Raw genomic sequence first — 17194 nt, forward strand, 5'->3', positions numbered from 1 at the left:
TGACTTAACATTAGACTTTTTTTTTTCTTTTGTAAAATGTGATTCCAGAGATGCAATCTGCAGACATTAGCAATGGGTTACTACTCCTGTGTCATATGTCAAGCATTTTCATTTCTCAATAGTTGAGGAATTGCTTCATACAGAAACCACAGAAGTTGTTTTCAAAGTGCCCCTGCTTTTCCTTGAGCATGCTCACCCAGTGCAGTGAACCGGGCTTTTCACATAACATTGTTTTTGCTTTGCTCTAGAGATTTTAGACTGAAGTACACTTTCTATACCCCCCCCCACAGAGTGAAACGTGAAGCCAGCATTCTTGCCTGGAAAAAGGCACCACATATTGTAAATGGGATTTTTATTTTTGGATTTTTTTCATGGTGGTAAAGACACACAGCATGTTTCCTTGACCTCAGTGATCCGTTTGGTGGCATAGCTCTTCCGTGGGCAGACTGTCAAGCTACAGTGTGCTTTTAACTAAGGATATGATAGTTGATAAATACCTGGTATTTTGGGCAATTACCTTTTTCACTGTCTTGTGTCTCAGGTAACTTGTAACTTCTCTAGCCATCTCTCTCTCTTTCCCTCCTCTGCTTTCACAGCTGCCTTAGCATCTAGTTCTTTTGGTGTTGAGACCCTTAAATGACTGAACTGTACTTAAACGAAAAAAAACCCCAAAACCAAACCCAAAACCCAGACTTCAGATCTATTTGCCCTCATTTTGTACTCAATCTCTAGAGAAAACTTGACTACTGGTTAATTATTTGCTAAAGTATTCAATATTTGTCAAGAACATTTGGGTGACTGACTAGTCCTGTATGTGACTGGTGCTTTATGTCAATCTAAATGCACTTCAGCTGAAGGTTTGCTGTTTGATTTGGTTAAAGCCTGTTGCAACAGTACTGATGAGCAGCAATGTTAAATTTGATGATCTTATAGAGTGTAGAAAATAGCATGTGGAATTACACTGGTAAAGGATATGTCTCATAAAATGTTTATAATTACCAAGTGAGATTCCTTGTAATGAGAAGCATTTGCTGGCAGTGATTCATTTTGAACTGTAGTTCTTATTCTTTGCTCTTATTTTTACCATGTTGTGGCCTTTGACCTGGAAGTGAAACTTTTGTCCTCTTGACACTAAAGGTTAACAGAGCAGGAAACTAGTTCACTGTGTGTCCCTTCTTCAACCAGGATAATTTAGTAATTGTGCAATTATCTGAAGACTCCCATTCTGATACTAAAAATAGTATTAAAAATTAAATGAATGTAATTAAGATTTTCTAGGTCCATACGAGTCATCTGTTTTCTGTTTTCGGCAATTATATTCTCTTGCACATGAAACCCAATTGACTCTAAGTTTTCAAAGCCACTGGTCTTTTGTGGAGCAAAAAGTGGTTTCACTGAGTCTTCTGACTTTGGTCTTTTCACCAGTTGGTCTTTGGTGGATCTGCAACAAAGGGTCTCTTTCTCAGTGTACTCTTCCAAAAACTTAGGTAAATCTTTTGGGGCGCTTTCCTCCACCAGTAACAATGATAAAGAAGTTGCATTATGCTGGGCTGTGCTCCCAGTGATTGTCTGACTTAAGGTGTATGAAGAGTGTGTCTCATTCCTGGAGACATAAGAATCTGCCCAGCTGCTACATATATGGTCTTCACTGGAGTAAGAACTTAATTTAAATCTTTTTTTCCCTGCAATAAGACTTTATTCTGCTTTCTTTTTTTATAAGCAATCTCAGGACCCACCTGCTGTGAAGGGCCTTACCTTAGCCACCAAGGTGCGTAAAACCATGAGCAGCCGAGTGCACGAGGCGGTGAAGGCAATTGCGCTGTGCCACAACGTGACACCAGTGTATGAGTCCAACGGGGTGACGGACCAGGCTGAAGCCGAGAGACACTATGAGGACTCCTGCAGGGTGTACCAGGCCTCCAGTCCTGATGAGGTTGGTATCCATTTGGGTGTAAGAAAATATAAGTATGACCTTGCTTGTTGCTGGAAAAAAAAATTGGTGAAAGTACTCCAGTCTAGTGAAGGGGATAATATTTTAATGCATTGATTGTATTGATAACCCATGAATAGACCGTAAGTGCCTTCTCAGCTGATATACTTCAGCCAAATCTGCCCCTCTGCCTGAAGCTGTAGAGCTACATGGTGGCTAGCATCTGGCTGTTGTATCAGCCTCTGCATCACAGAGTTTTGCTCATGTTTCTACGCCTTTTGTCCAGGGTATATTTTGCAATTCAATGCCATGAGTCCCTTTGACCACATTATAGGCAATCTTGTCTCGTTTGGGGGATGATCACTTGTTGGGAGGGGGTTAGAGCACTCCCACAAGTCAGCTTGTCCCTGATCTGCAAGGTGTTTGAACTTCCAGGCCAAGTGAAAAGTTGTAAATCATGCTGGGTGGCACTGCTAACCCAGGACACGTCCCTTCCCAGGCGGATGGGACAGACCTGGAGCCTGAGTTAAACCTGCAGAGTGAGTGAAGTGTGCAAGAGTTTCTCTCAGAGCAAAGCTGCGCCTTGCCAGTTCTCTGCCAGCACCCAGTCCAACCAGGGCTACGCAGGGTGGTACAGTAGAGAGAACCTTTACAGCTCTTCAGAGACTCCCTGGGACTTCTAGAACACTTGAGAGATCAGGTTCAATACAGGACTTACAATTAAAGTGCTCTTTGCCACCCTCTGCAAAATTTGGAAAATCTAATTAGAGTGTTGTTTCCTTCTGTGACAAGGACAGGAGGAATAAAATATGGTTTCATGTATTGGTTATGCTTCTTGGATACATCATCTGTAGTGCAGCCAAGGTAAAACAATTTGATTTGTATTAATTTGTACAATTACACTTGCTCTGTGCCATTGAAAGAGACTGAACCCGTAAGAATCCTACTGACGATATGAGATCATATCACCCCTTTGACTACATTCAAAGGGTTCTTCCATTTACTGCCCAAATAAAACAGATTTGCCTCTGATAATAACCTTTTCACCTTTGACATCAGAAGAGAAGCTGACTTTCCTCATTGTCAGAGGTGAGACATTGTTTGCATAGAAATAAATGTATTCGTTAGAAGCCCAGCTATGTGAGGATTTTGATCATTGCATGTGTTACTGAAAGACTGGCATACGGGGTTGGTTTCCACATTTCAGGTACATTCAAAATATTCCCTATAGTGTTTTTCTTCCCAATTCATTAATTTCATATAATGTGTTCTTGTCTGTACTATACAAAAGATGCATCTTTGCTTTATTTTCCTCCCTCGTCCATTGATGAGCCTACAGTGACAGTAAGCACTTATTGCTCCCTGGCTTTGGAGCTGGTGAGCAGAGTGCATGTGTCCTCTTCCACCACATCATCTAGATCGGTGTTTTGCTTACCTGCTTTTCTCCTCTGATGTGTGGCTCTCGCCTGGAAAGACAGCTTACAGAAAGCAACTGCCTTTGGGTTGAAACGCGTTCTGAATGATTTCCAGATGGTAATTTTTGTGATCTGCATTTAAGGGTTTTTTTTTTTTGTCCCTAAAGCATTCACTGGCTATTTTTGCACGGATCCACTGTTTATTTACATATATACTGTGGTATATAGTGAAGTCAGTGATTTTTCTTTTCGTTTTTCACTTTATACTGTTCTGTCTTTAAAATATTTATGCAGCAATTTGTCTCAAATACCCAAGAGATTATTGTTTGTTTGTTTTACTATAGCATGATAACTAATCCTTCCCAAGATTATTGTTTAAATTCTTTTTTTCCTTTTTTGTGGTATCTTAAGTAGAGAATTACAGCGGGTTCAGAAATCAGATATGCTTTGCTGCACTGAGGAAATCTTGTCTGTAGGTCTTAGATATACAAATATTGTTTAGACATGTTCTGTGTATGTCATACTAGATGGTACAAAACGCAGGATCAGCACAAGTCGAGTCCTTGAGAAGAGAGCGATGCTGTTAAATAACATTCCCTGTAGGGGAATAGCTTTGGACTCCTGTTAAAGCCAGCCTTTGAAATCCTATATCAATAAAATATTGCCATGGCAGGGAAGGTCAGTTTATGAAATGAGTACAAAAACTTGTATTCTCTTTACTTTAACAGCAAGGGTAATTTCTACCAGTTGGCATAGGATTCATTTCCTGTAACAGAAAGCAGGATTTCCTAAATTTGTTTCCTGTGCACGCTGCCATTTAGAAGTCTTGAAGTATCTTTATTCAGATATCAGTTACAGCCTTGGGGCTCTGCAAGCGTGTCAGTTGTAGCCATACAGTAACTAACAGGGGAAATGAAATAGATATAATCTGATCAGAGATAAGAGTGCCTGAGATTCCTGGGCAAACAGTCTTTAACCCTGACAACCCGCTGCAGCTGCCAGGACATGAAAGGGTGCACCGATCAATTGGTTTCTGCCTGTTGTCTGTCTGCCTAGGCAACCCTAAATGGGACATTTGTAGAGCAACTCATGGCACAGAAGGATCAATTTGTCTCTTTAGAATGAAATTTATTAGTCGATATCCACTTCAGTGGTGGCTCGGGTAATTTAATTGTCAGAAAGAGCAAAGTTTGGGCAATAGCGTGCCGAGCCGCTGTAGCTGCTCTGCTTTGTAATGCTCGGATCTGTATCTGGCTTGGCCTGGATGGAGCTGCAAACTCCTGGAGTGCAGTCAGAGACTTTATTGATTTCCCCTCATCAGTGAGCATGGGCTCTCTTGAAGGTGTTTGAGGGGTTTCAAGCCTGCTTTTAAATATTCTCCGTTTGAGCTGTAAACATATTTTTTTCATCTTGAATGTTTCTCATCTCTTCATTGTGACTGAAAGCACCTCTAGTTATCTGTTTGCCTGGTGCAGAGTAAACCTCTTCTGTCTTGCACTGAGTGGGAACATGCTCCCCATCCCAGGGTGCCCAGACTCTGCCAGAAGAGCCATTGGTGCTTTTGTTGCCATCAATGTTGTCTGCTGGTGTCGCAGCACTTCCCAGAGGCCGGACCCATTGTGTTGGCTTGTTGAATGGGGATGGTAATTTCAATGCTTTTAGTACATCTGATAGAAACACTTCAAAATTATATCACTTTCTCTCTCGGTAATTATTCATTAAGTACTGTAGAGGCTGGGAAATGGCATGTTCAAAGGGGTCGGCCCCACTTCCCCTCCGGTGCTGAATGCGGTTCACCTGGAGGGCCATTAAGGGCTGACAAGACCCATGCCTGCTCTGGAGCAGCATGGAAAAGAGGGTTTTCTTTCATTATTCTTCCCCTTCTATTGACATACCTTTTTGTGGTCTGGGGGCCATCTGAAATGACTGGCATTGCACAGTGCAATGCAGTTAGTTTGAAGCGTGTCACGTGCATGGCGTAGCACCTCTGATGTGTTGCTCATCCATTTGTTCCTCTGTGCGAAGCTTTTCTTTCAGGAGATTTGAATGCTTCCTGATGTGGGATTTAAATGAGATGCTGGCAAGGAAGGAGGGAGGAAGTGTCTGTGAAAGAAAGTAGCAAAGGAGATGCTTTAACAGGCTGAGCTGAGAGCAGAGATTTGCCTGTATCCAGACATTTGCAGCTTACCAACACGGGCAACTCAACAGCCAGTGTCGCGCACACTGAACATCATGTAACATCATGCTGTGAAAAATTCTTGATAATTATTTATTAACCAGAATATTAGAAGCCCAAGCTCCATGTCTGCTCTGGGAGACTGTTAGGAGGATTATCTATCTGCACACTTTAATGCACCAAGGATGGCTTGAAGAAACTTTTGAAAAAGATAAGCTTGAAAGAGCCTTTGATTTGTTGTAATCTTTGTGAGCAAGCCTGCAAAAACTTGCTAATACTAAACCAAATATTGATTCAAATTGGTTTAAAGGTCTTTCAAGGCAAACCCAATTCAAGTAATTTTTTTTTATCTGGAGATTTAAGACTACTTTATGAAAGGAAAAGTTTATTTTAGGTTGTCTTTTAAGCCTAATTGTGGATGAAAGGGATCTGAGTTCACAGAAGATCCTCCAATTAGACCCAGTTGTATCAATTCATCTATAAAATCTTGACTCAATACAACTATTTATAGGTTCCATTTTTATCTGTATCTTGTGCATGTTATTTCCCAAAGTAAATTCCATTTTTGTCTGAGGTATTTGTGGTCGCTTAAGGCAGTAAAGGCAGAACCTGAAAGGCACAAGGGATAATTAACCTTCAAGTCAGCAGCAAACATGTGCCCAGCACTCTCATGCCTTTGCAAATGTCACTGTAAAATACTTCCAGTATTTTGTGTCTGTTTGCAGAAAGTATCCCTTGATCCTTTCTGGAGGCCAGTGATATATGGGCTCATGTCAGCTGCTGCTCCCATCCGTTACTGCCAAGACAGCTTCTAGAGTTAAACCTCCATATCTCAGCAGGCTCGATCTTAGATGGATGTGTCAGCTGAGGTGGGGATTCTGGGGGGATTGCCAGGGAAGCAAAATAAAGGCTTGTTCTTCAGTCATGACTCTGGTTGTAATCTAGTGAAGGCTTGTAAAGAATTCAATGTTGTAGGTCCTTAAATACTGGAAGCGGCAATCAAAATGATACCCACATAACTTCAATTAAATGAGTTCTGGTGTGTACCTTGAAAAATCTAGTGTTTGTTTTGTGTTTTCTGTTTTGGTCTTTTTTAATGTTTGGGCAGAGGGGTTCTCAGCTAAGAAGTGCCTGTGAGTCAGCCTTCAGCTGTCTTGCTGATGAGTACAGAGGTTGAAAGTTGCTGAATTGTTACTACTGGAGTACAACACAGAGCTCATTTTGTTTGTTTGCTTTTTTAATATGGATTTTTAATGTGCTGTGCATTAGTATTTTTGGCTTTGATATTGTAAATCCAGGGTGAATGTGTCATTTTGAATTCTTGATTTTATAAACAGCAAACTGGGAAACAGCACATTAAAAAGTAAATGTGTGTAAAGAGATTTACCTGATGTGCCCAAGCGGGGATTTGGCAGAGGGTACCTGCCTGCCCTTGCTGAAGGGTTGTGCTGCAGGATGTGGCAGTTGAAGGCGGGGAGCCAACTCCTCCTGCTGCGAGTCTAGGCCAGCCTGGCAGCTGAACGGCACGGGAGCTGCCCAAACCCCACAAATACTGTTAGTAAACTTCTGACTTCAGGGAAAGCCCACTAGAAAGAGCCATATAGGAGCACCTGCATATATGAACGGATTCATTCTGTAGCACCATTAATGACTAATGAACTTATTTGCAGCCCCCACCCGCTATCCCTTCCCCTCTGGTGCTCCTCAGGGGAGGTGTGGCATGGGCTGGTGGCCCTCACCGTGGCCTTCTCCCCTCAGGTGGCACTGGTACAGTGGACCGAGAGCGTGGGCTTAACGCTGGTCGGCAGAGACCAGTCCTCCGTGCAGCTGAGGACACCGGGTGGCCACATCCTGAACTTCACCATCCTCCAGATCTTTCCCTTCACTTACGAGAGCAAGCGCATGGGGATAATCGTTCGGGTAAGTGGCCTCGGGTAAGCTCCCGTGTCTTTGTGAATCTCCTGCTGGCACAAGGTGAAACATATAAAACATTTGCTCTCAGCTGTGCTGTTCTTCCTGGCTGAGTTTTGCAGTTTCTTCTACCTCAGGCTGTAAGCTGGTTCTCTGTTCTGAGCTAACAGCACCTCACCGCCTGTTATGTTTGGTGTTACATCCTTTTGCTTGGCCACGTTTGGCAGTAAGTCCTGCAGTGCCCTGGGACATCTTTAGTTTATTGATCTTTGGTCCCTTGCTCGAAGTAACAAAGGAGCCCAAGCTTCAGGCACTTGGGGGGGTGTGTGTCTGTCCAGAAGTTTCTGCCCATCTGGGCCTGTCCATGCCACAGTCATGCAGGAAGAGCTGGGGGGACTATATGGTGGACTGGAGCTGTGAGTCAACCCAGGTCACAAGTGCTTTCCCCCATCGGCATCAGCCAGCAGCGGGAACCCAAGCAGGTTCGTGGGTCCAGGGCATCTCCAAAGCAGTTGTGCTGGTACAGCAGGAGGTGATGGAGATGGCAGCAAGTGGGAAGGAGGGAGGGGATCCTGGAATTATGCCACAACAAATACCTTTAGGATATTGTTAGTGGTTTTGTGAAAGTGCTCTCCAGATCTCTGGAGGCATCAAAAGTCCTCTCAGGCCCTGTGGAAGTAAAGGAGGAATCACTTGCAGCTGCAGGGGCCTGTGGAGATTTTTTTTTTTTTGGATCTGTTTAACAGAGCCCGCAGCCATGCTGAGAACACAGTGTCATGAGCAGGGTTTGAAAATAGCTGAGTTAAGGTGAAAGGGTGCATTTGTGCAAGTACTTTTATCAGCAGCAGCAGGCACTGCACACGCTAAATACGTGCCCAGCTGAAATTGTATGTGTAGCTTGTGGCTTATATACAAATACAATATAAGATTGGACTCTCAGAAAAAATTACTTTAAAAAGAAAGAAGAAAGTGTGGGTGTTAAAAACAGTTGAGATCAGTTGTCACCATTATTATCATTAGTTTTTAAGATAGTGCTAGAGATTCAGTGTTAGTGAGATAGACAAACGCAGCTATGGTGGGGCACTTCCATTTGCCTGCAAAGCAAGCAAGGTGAAGCAGTCTGAATATTTCTTTTGGAGATAATTAAAACATCCTTGTTGCTTTTTACTGAGAGTACAGACAGATAATTGGGACCAGGAATCTAAAATATGAATATGAAACCTATAATCCAGAGCAAGATATGATTTGCTGTATCATTTCATGGGATCTGCAGCTTTGTTATTTAGGGTGATGAGAATAGGTAAGATTGGTCGGTTTTTTCCTTTTTTTTTTACCCCCCTTTTGCTTTTCTTTTTCCTTCTTTTTACCCCTTCGTTTATTGTGTGGTAAAACTGGATTGCTGCATGCTTATTTTGGGGTATCTGGAAATAGGGTATAAAAGTATCTGCCTCGTGTATTTTAAGTCACAACAGTAGGAGGAGTAGCCTTTGGTTTTGATTAGAAGCACTTGGGATAAATACTGCACACGTGGGCCTCATTGATAGCAGATTCATTTGATCTGCTTTATTGGCTGATGTTTGGTAGCTTCACAAATCTCAACTTCTCTGGACCCTGGAGGAACATAGCCCCTGTCAGAAATGGCACCGTGACGGGATGATGTAAAATGGAGCAATGCGGTGTTTGTATTCAACAACAACAAATATTATGGAGAACTTCAGTATTCCTGTTAACAAGAGATTTGGTGATAAAGATGGAACTGTAATATGTGCATATGATTATTTTCTCAAACCCGTGGAGGACAAGCTGTGTTTAATGCAGATTGAAAACATTAAAGCTCATGCAAATGGTTGTATTTGTGTTATCCTACCTGAGTGTCACAGAACCATAGAAAGGTTTAGGTTGGAAGAGACCTTAAAAATCACGTAGTTCCAACCTCCCTGCCCTGGGCAGGGACACCTTCCACTAGCTCAGGTTGCTCAAAGCCCCGTCCAACCTGGCCTTGAACACTGCCAGGGAGGGGGCAGCCACAGCTTCTCTGGGCAACCTGTGCCAGTGTCTCACTGCTCTCATAGTGAGGAATTTCTTCCTTATATCTAATCTAAATCTACCCTCTTTCAGTTTAAAGCCCTCGTCCTATCGCTACATACACTTGTAAACAGTCCCTCTCCAGCTTTCTTGTAGGTCCCTTTTAGGTACTGGAAGGCTGCTATAAGGTCTGGACCTGGGTCTCCTGTTGCTCAAGGAACCGCTTTTAAGTTCTGGATCACATACCACAATATGGTGTAGGGGGGACAAATCTGTTTAAGTACAACAAATGTAAATTCTTCAGATTATTTTTATAGTGAAAATGATGTGGAGACTTCAGGCAGCCTTTTCAAGATCTAGAATGAAAATTAGACGTAAAAGCAGGAGGACTGAACAACCTTCCTCCTCATTGCTTACTTTAAGTGCAAACTTTTGGTGAGAGCCTGTTTTATGAAAGGTATAGGAAGTGGGCTAACCGTTGAAGCCAGGGTCCGCTTCATTAAATTGTGTTTATATGCTCAGAGAAGTGGATGCCCTGAAATTTTCTCATTTAAGTGGATGAGTCCTCTTTTTTTTTTCTCCTTGATTTGAAGCTTGCTCCTTTTAAATTATCTATTATCTACATTCTCCTCCATTAGGAAGAAAAAGTTTTCTATTTTGCCTTTCTGTATTTAGAATATTACTGCTGCCAAAACCAGCAAAACTCCCACTTGTGGTCAGTGGGAGCAATGTCAGGTGCAGATCCTCACTGTTAAGTACTGTTAATAGAAGCACTGGCCCCTCCCTGTTGTGCTTGTTAATTGAGTGTCTTTATTTTGCAGCTATTGAGCTGCTGCTAAGCCACTAAAATCATCTCCCTGTATACCCTGTGCAGAAGTAGGGTTTGAGTAGCAGATACTGGCTGCCTGGGTATTATTTTGCCATGTTCCTGTATACTCCAAAATAATATATTCAAGCAGTGTTTTATCTTTTTTTTTAAAAAGAAGAGTTTATAAATAGGCAGTTGTTAAGTAAAATTTTCTTTTATTAAACGTACATGTATGCATGTGTAGGCACTCCATTTAGTTTTAATCCACAACTTGCAAGGTGCTTACCTCTTCCAGTGTATCTTCTAAAACTGTGCTGCTTGTTTAAAAAACAGAAATAAGGGGAGGGAAAGTAGCAATAAGTATCCAGAAGACAACAGACAGGGTGAGCAGGATAGGAGGGAGGGAGAAACTGCAGAAGAAACTGCGCTCAAGATTGTAGTGAGTAGAATTCAAATGGTAATATTTTCTGCTCAACTATACAGATATTGCCCATTCTTATAAACTGCAGTTTTTACAGCTAGCGGGAGCCATGGCAATCGTCTTGCCAGGCTTCCTGTACAATGTGGGTATAGAGTTTCAGCGATTCATGCGTCCAGCCCAGTAATGCTGTTACTGAAGTCCTTGGCAGACACAGCCATCTCCCCTGCTGGTCCTGTCCACTCTGGCTCCAATAAAAAGGTCTCCTTCAACACATGCCTTTTAGTAAATAAAGTAGTAGTTAATATTGAAAACAAGTAGCAGATGTTGCCTCATTTGGGATAATTTTGCAATATCTGCTTGTTTACTTGTGATCAACTGTCATTTCTGCAGCTGATTATTTCAGTTCTAAGAAGTCTTGTTCTACCAAAGCAGCCACTCTTCACCGTACTGTTTACCGACTTACCTTCTTCTTGAAAGAAGGCCTGTTTGTTTGACCACAATATTTTCCATTCTTCTTTTTCTTTGCATGTTTTTCCCCTTACCCATGTGGAATTATCTTTGTTGTAAAGCAAAGATAGTACTATTGTCATATCGGGAATTGGAAGAAGCCTTTGAACCGTGGCCAGAGTCAGACCACGGTGGAAAAAGATGCCTCTCCAAAACAATATAACTGGCAAATCTCTGTGTAGATTTATAGTGTGATCTTACCATAATATGAGAACGCACTAACCTCCTATTGAACTCGGTGAGAGGAAATGACTAATGCAAGAAGATAGCTGATACAGTATTTATATTGGACAAAAAATCTAAACTATCTTAAGCCAGTTCTGCAGCACGGGAAGTGGAGTCTTTATTCAGTTTCCTACAGAGATGTTGTTAGACACTTTTTAATCAAATAATTTAATAGATAAACCTGTACCTTTGGCTACTGCCAAAAGCATGTTTTATTTAAGCAGATTCTAGTTGTTTTGGTAGAGTGACATGCATTTTTGCTTTGGGGATGTGGGCTGTGTGGGTATTGGTTCATGAAGGCTGGACATTTCAGGACATTGAAGACCGTGCTTAAGATTAATTATAAGAACCTTCCTTGTGAATATCTCTATGAGCTTGGCGAAAATGTTCAGTAAAGGAATTTCATTATCCTTGACTGCTTCTTAATTTCCCTAGCAAAGGCACTTCTTTGTGTTTTAGTATCCACATCAGGTGCTGCTTTTTGTGTGTGTGTGTGTGTGTTATGGATGTAAACTCTATTTTGCCAGTGCCACAGGACATTGGGGTTTTACCTACCGACTCAAACTCTTTGTGTGTGACAACCTTCATCACTAGTTTCTGTAATGACAGAACAGACTGACATATATATTAAATAGTGTGAGAATGAAAAGTGTCCACCGTGCTTTTCTTCAGCTTCTTTTTTTCCTAAAGTACTTTTCCCCCTTCATTCACAGCTGTCTATTTCCAGACCTTCCTGGGTTTTTTGTTTTTGCGTGTTAAGTTTATTTTCTTCCTATCCCTGGTGGCTATCTTGGTTTACAGAGCAGTTTGTTCCTTACTCATTGTTTTGTCTCCTTTGAGGAAATTGCCAGGGTTTCCATTAGCTTGTAAAGCTAATAGCTGTGACCTCCTTAGGTATCTGCCTGGTTAGAAGGGATTTTTTAATTTGTAGTGATGTAAATATGCTTTGCTTGCAGCCTACAGATTACTTGTATCAGGTAAGGCAGGCAGCAATCTAACCTTTCTGCAGCAAGCATAAACTTTAAGTATGCTTATGCCATATAATGTAACAGAGTGGGTAAATTAGAGTGATTTTTACTCTATTAAGCTTCATGCATCTGTTTTATTGTTTCAGGTAAGTATGAAATAAATTTTCAAGGTGAGGGCTAGAGGTTGTTCCGAAGGCACGCTCAGTCAGGATTGAGAGATGTCTGCATGTAGATGCCATGTTGCTGATTAAAAAGCTGATCATCCTTGTCTAAAGCATTAATTCCTGCTCTGAGTAACTAAGTTGCAATTGAATAAGCATCTCCTTTTGGCCCTGAGACAAGATGCTGAGCCAGATGGACCTTCAGTGTGACCCAGGGCAGACATTTTTGTAACTGTTATGCAGAAAACTCATCATTTAGCTTGCTGAGGCCACTCCAAATATGCTAAGATTGGTCCAACTTAGACTCTTCTGTTTCTTATCTGCAGGATGAATCAACAGGAGAGATCACCTTCTATATGAAGGGGGCTGATGTGGTGATGGCTGGAATCGTGCAGTACAATGACTGGCTGGAAGAGGAGGTACAGGGCTGTCTCTCCTGCATACAGAGGGCTTTTCATGCGAGTGCTTTTCTCCTTCCAGGGCAACGCGTGATAAAACTTGTCATTGTGGCAGAGTGGACATAACTGCTAAAGTATCTGCAAGCCAGAAGGTCACTGATCTTGGCAATTTGCTGGATTAGTCTTCAGCCAAATATATATGTAGTAACAAGGAAGTCAGGTGGCGAGTGCAACATATTTAGTGCAGAATAAGTCCTGTAAATAAAATGAATTTTGCTCAAAACTGATTGCCACTCAAGATCACCAAATTTGTCCTGGGCTTGTTCCTGTGTTTGGATTTATTTTAGATTGAAAGGTCTAATTTCAAAACTGCATTTGGCAGCTTCGTACTAGGATATGTTTGTCAGGTTAGTAGCAATGTTGACACAAGAGTTCATAGCAGTAGCTTCAGTTACTGATTCTTCCCACCCCCGAACCCTGGTGTTCAAAGAAATAGTAACACCTTGGTCTTATTTTAAAGACTCGATGGCCAAAGGTGTGAAGTCTACAAATGAAAGGCTCGTGTCCTTTTACTTCAAGACAGAGAAAATTAAATCAATGGGGTTGTTTTTGCCACACTGGCATAGCAAAGAGGACATTTTTGTCTCTGATCACTGGGATAGATTACAAACCATTGCAGATCTCCCTTTTTCCTTTCGGGTTTATCACACACTTTATCAGATGTTATAGACTCACTGGGGTTGCTCAGATGGGACGGTTATTTTCTTAACCCGCTATCTTACATTGCTATCTCTGCAATGCTGTGCATAAATCATCTTACTTGAGATGCAGTTTATGGTTTACAATGTGATACTTCTTTTCAGTGTGGTAACATGGCTCGGGAAGGCCTGAGGGTTCTTGTTGTAGCCAAGAAGTCTCTGACGGAAGAGCAGTATCAAGACTTTGAAGTAAGTTTTTATTTGGTTTTTTTTCCTTTGTTTTTAAACAAACAATCGGTAAAGTGATTCTCACAGACCTCTTGTGATAATACCGCCTCTCATCTCCCTACTCCTTCTGCTAGAGTTGTCATTCTTCAATGTCTTGCTGTTCTCTTAATCAAAGTTGCTTTTTAAGTGATATGTATGAAACTGGATCCCAGCCAGGACCCTCGAAAACAGTTCCTGAATCCTGCCTTATAATCTTTTGTGGTTATAAATTCTACTAATATTCATCATTTGTTAGACAAGTTGGGTGTTTGTGTGAGGAAATGTGTTGGCTTTTAATTTTCATTATTGCATTCCGACATCAAGGGAACCTACAAACAACCAGACTATAACCCGGGCTCATGGAAACACAGGCTTCACAGATTCAGACGGATCTCTACACACAGCACTATTTTGCTTACCCCAGGCAGGCAAAATGTGAAGGAGAACTGTTTAGTTAGGTGCAGAGATGAGATAGTGTCAAGGCTTAGGATCCTCCATTGCCATTGTATGTAGATGAATTAGTTGCAGAAACCATGGTTAGACCTGTGCTGTGAGGGAGTCACTTCCAGGCTTTCTGCAGGTGTCACTTCAGCAGCTGCTGTGCATTTGTGTGCGCAAGGACGCACTGTGCGCCGTGCTGCCCAGCTGGAACGGGACAGGCACGAAACAGCAAAAACTTCCCAGAATATTTTCTGCCTTATTCACAGAATCACAAAATCAATTGGTTGGAAAAGACCTTGAAGATCATCTAGTCCAACCATCAACCTAACACTGACAATTCCCAACTACACCATATCCCTCAGTGCTCTGTCAACCCAACTCTTAAACCCCTCCAGGGATGGGGACTCCACCACTGCCCTGGGCAGCCCATTCCAATGCCCAACAACCCCTTCTGGAAAGAAATGCTTCCAGATATCCAGTCTAAACCTTCCCTGGTGCAACTTGAGGCCATTCCCTCTTGTCCTGTTGCTTGTTACTTCATTAAAGAGACTCATCCCCAGCTCTCTGCAACCTCCTTTCAGGTAGTTGTAGAGGGCGATGAGGTCTCCCCTCAGCCTCCTCTTCTCCAGACTAAACAACCCCAGTTCCCTCAGCCACTCTTTGTACGACCTGTGCTCCAGACCCTTCACCGACTTCATTGCCCTTCTCTGGACACACTCGAGTAATTCAATGTCCTTTTTGTAGTGAGGGGCCCAAAACTGAACCCAGTAATCGAGGTGCGGCCTCACCAGTGCCGAGTACAGGGGTAAGATCACTTCCCTGTTCCTGCTGGTCACACTATTTCTGATACAAGCCAGGATACCATCGGCCTTCTTGGCCACCTGAGCACACTGCTGGCTCATGTTCAGCTGGCTGTCAATCAACACCCACAGGTCCCTCTCTGACTGGCAGCTCTCCAGCCACTCCTCCCCAAGCCTGTAGCGCTGTTGGGGGTTGTTGTGGCCCAAGTGCAGAACCCGGCATTTGGCCTTATTGAAACTCCTCCAGTTGGCCTCAGCCCATTGTTCCAGCCTGTCCAGATCCCTCTGCAGAGCCTCCCTACCCTCGAGCCGATCAACACTCCCACCCAACTTGGTGTCATCTGCAAACTGACTGAGGGTGCACTCAATCCCATTGTCTAGATTATCAATAAAGATGTTAAACAAGAGTGGCCCCAAAACCAAGCCCTGGGGGACACCACTCATGACCAGCCACCAACCGGATTTAACTCCGTTCACCACCACTCTTTGGGCCTGGCCGTCCAGCCAGTTTTTTACCCAGCAAAGCCTGTGCCCATCCAAGCTGTGAGCAGCCTGTTTCTGTAACATGCACCTCGTGTTTGCTAGTCACTACAGGTGGCATCCCTGAGTGACAGTTGACAGAGGGAAGTTAACTGGTTAACCTTGTATTCCACAAAAGTGCAAGGTGGCTGTGTGAGTGACGGTGGCTGTGTCTGCTCTGTCCTCAGGCACGCTACGTCCAGGCGAAGCTCAGTGTGCACGACCGCTCCCTGAAGGTAGCCACAGTCATCGAGAGCCTGGAAATGGAGATGGAGCTGCTGTGTCTCACCGGCGTGGAGGATCAGCTGCAGACGGACGTCAGACCCACTCTGGAGACGCTGAGAAATGCTGGCATTAAGGTCTGCTTAACCTAATGCTACTCCTAGCAGGAACACTTAGACCCTCAAGAGTATGTGGCACTGTCCTACAGATAGTAAATTAAGACAGTTTGGGGACCCTGTCAAGATAAACGTTTCACCACGTGGCCTTTGTGAGTGGAAACAGTGGGGCTGGCGGATGCATTTTAAACATCGCTTTGGGAAAAAAACAGGCTGGAAATAGTAAATGTTAACTAAACATGGGAATGCATGTCACTTTGGTGCTTTTCTTCCCCTAACATGCTCTGGCTCCTCCTGCAGAGAAACTGAACGTGTAGGCAGGAGAGTAGCTACAGGAGACTTTTGGGCAACTGTTTCCTTCAGATTTGCATGAAACAAGACTGGTTTGGACATACTTGGTGCACGAAGTCCCGTTGAGGCTGTGAATATACATGTTTTCAGTAGCCACTAGAGGGGGTCTGAGCCAAGAGAATCAGGGACTGGACGTTTTTTTTTTTCCAGCTTTCTGGGTTCCGGCATCCTAAGACTCAGACACCTATGGCCTGAGCTGTGCTCAGCGGTGAGGGAACCGGTGTGATGCCTCCATAGTTTCTCTCTCTGAAAACTTGTAAGTCAGATCCTGGACTTGCAAAAGGGGAAGGAAAAAAAAAAAAAAGACTGAAAAAATCTCAAAAACATTCAGATTTGGGCAAGAAAAGTAGGTAAGAGGTTCTCGTTGTGGTTTCTCTGCTTTAAGTAGCAAAGTGAGCAAAAATCTTGAGCCATGCTGTGAATCCAAAGCAGGGCTGTATGTTTTGGATTTAGGTAGGAAGTGGAATTCAAGGCTTAGGACAAGCTTCCAAAAGTGCTTTCTGTTTGGAGCCATCCCTGTAAACAGCAGGAACTTCAGCAGAGAGTGAGATGAGTGGAATCAGACAGAGCTTCTCAGCAGCACTGTGGGTTTCTCCCCCTGCGGCATAGTCCTGGCCAGTTATTCCAGAGCTGTTTCATTTTTTCTCTTCACCTTGGCTGGAGTTGGTGTCAGGGTGTGGAGCGTGTTGTCACACAGCGAGTGCGGCGCTTCTGAGCACTCCTTGCAATGGTATGTTCGTTAGGGTATTGCATGCAAGAAGTAAATCAAGAGTGAAGGCAGTCTTGTAATTCATTACAGGGACCATCTTGTTAAGATCAAATCTCTTTCCAACCT

General features: G+C 43.0%; 1 protein-coding gene across 1 annotated transcript in view; it reads left to right on the forward strand.

Annotated features, from left to right (window-relative positions):
- Positions 1 to 17194, forward strand: part of ATP9A (ATPase phospholipid transporting 9A (putative)) — a 64826-nt gene that overhangs the window by 32943 nt on the left and 14689 nt on the right. The window contains exons 14-18 of the mRNA XM_074888193.1: positions 1721 to 1933; positions 7280 to 7441; positions 12874 to 12966; positions 13809 to 13892; positions 15859 to 16029. Of these exons, the coding sequence (XP_074744294.1) occupies positions 1721 to 1933; positions 7280 to 7441; positions 12874 to 12966; positions 13809 to 13892; positions 15859 to 16029 (723 nt within the window). The remainder of the gene's footprint in view (positions 1 to 1720; positions 1934 to 7279; positions 7442 to 12873; positions 12967 to 13808; positions 13893 to 15858; positions 16030 to 17194) is intronic.

The sequence above is a fragment of the Strix uralensis genome, chromosome 18 (assembly GCF_047716275.1).
Source record: "Strix uralensis isolate ZFMK-TIS-50842 chromosome 18, bStrUra1, whole genome shotgun sequence".
Classification (NCBI taxonomy): Eukaryota; Metazoa; Chordata; class Aves; order Strigiformes; family Strigidae; genus Strix; species Strix uralensis.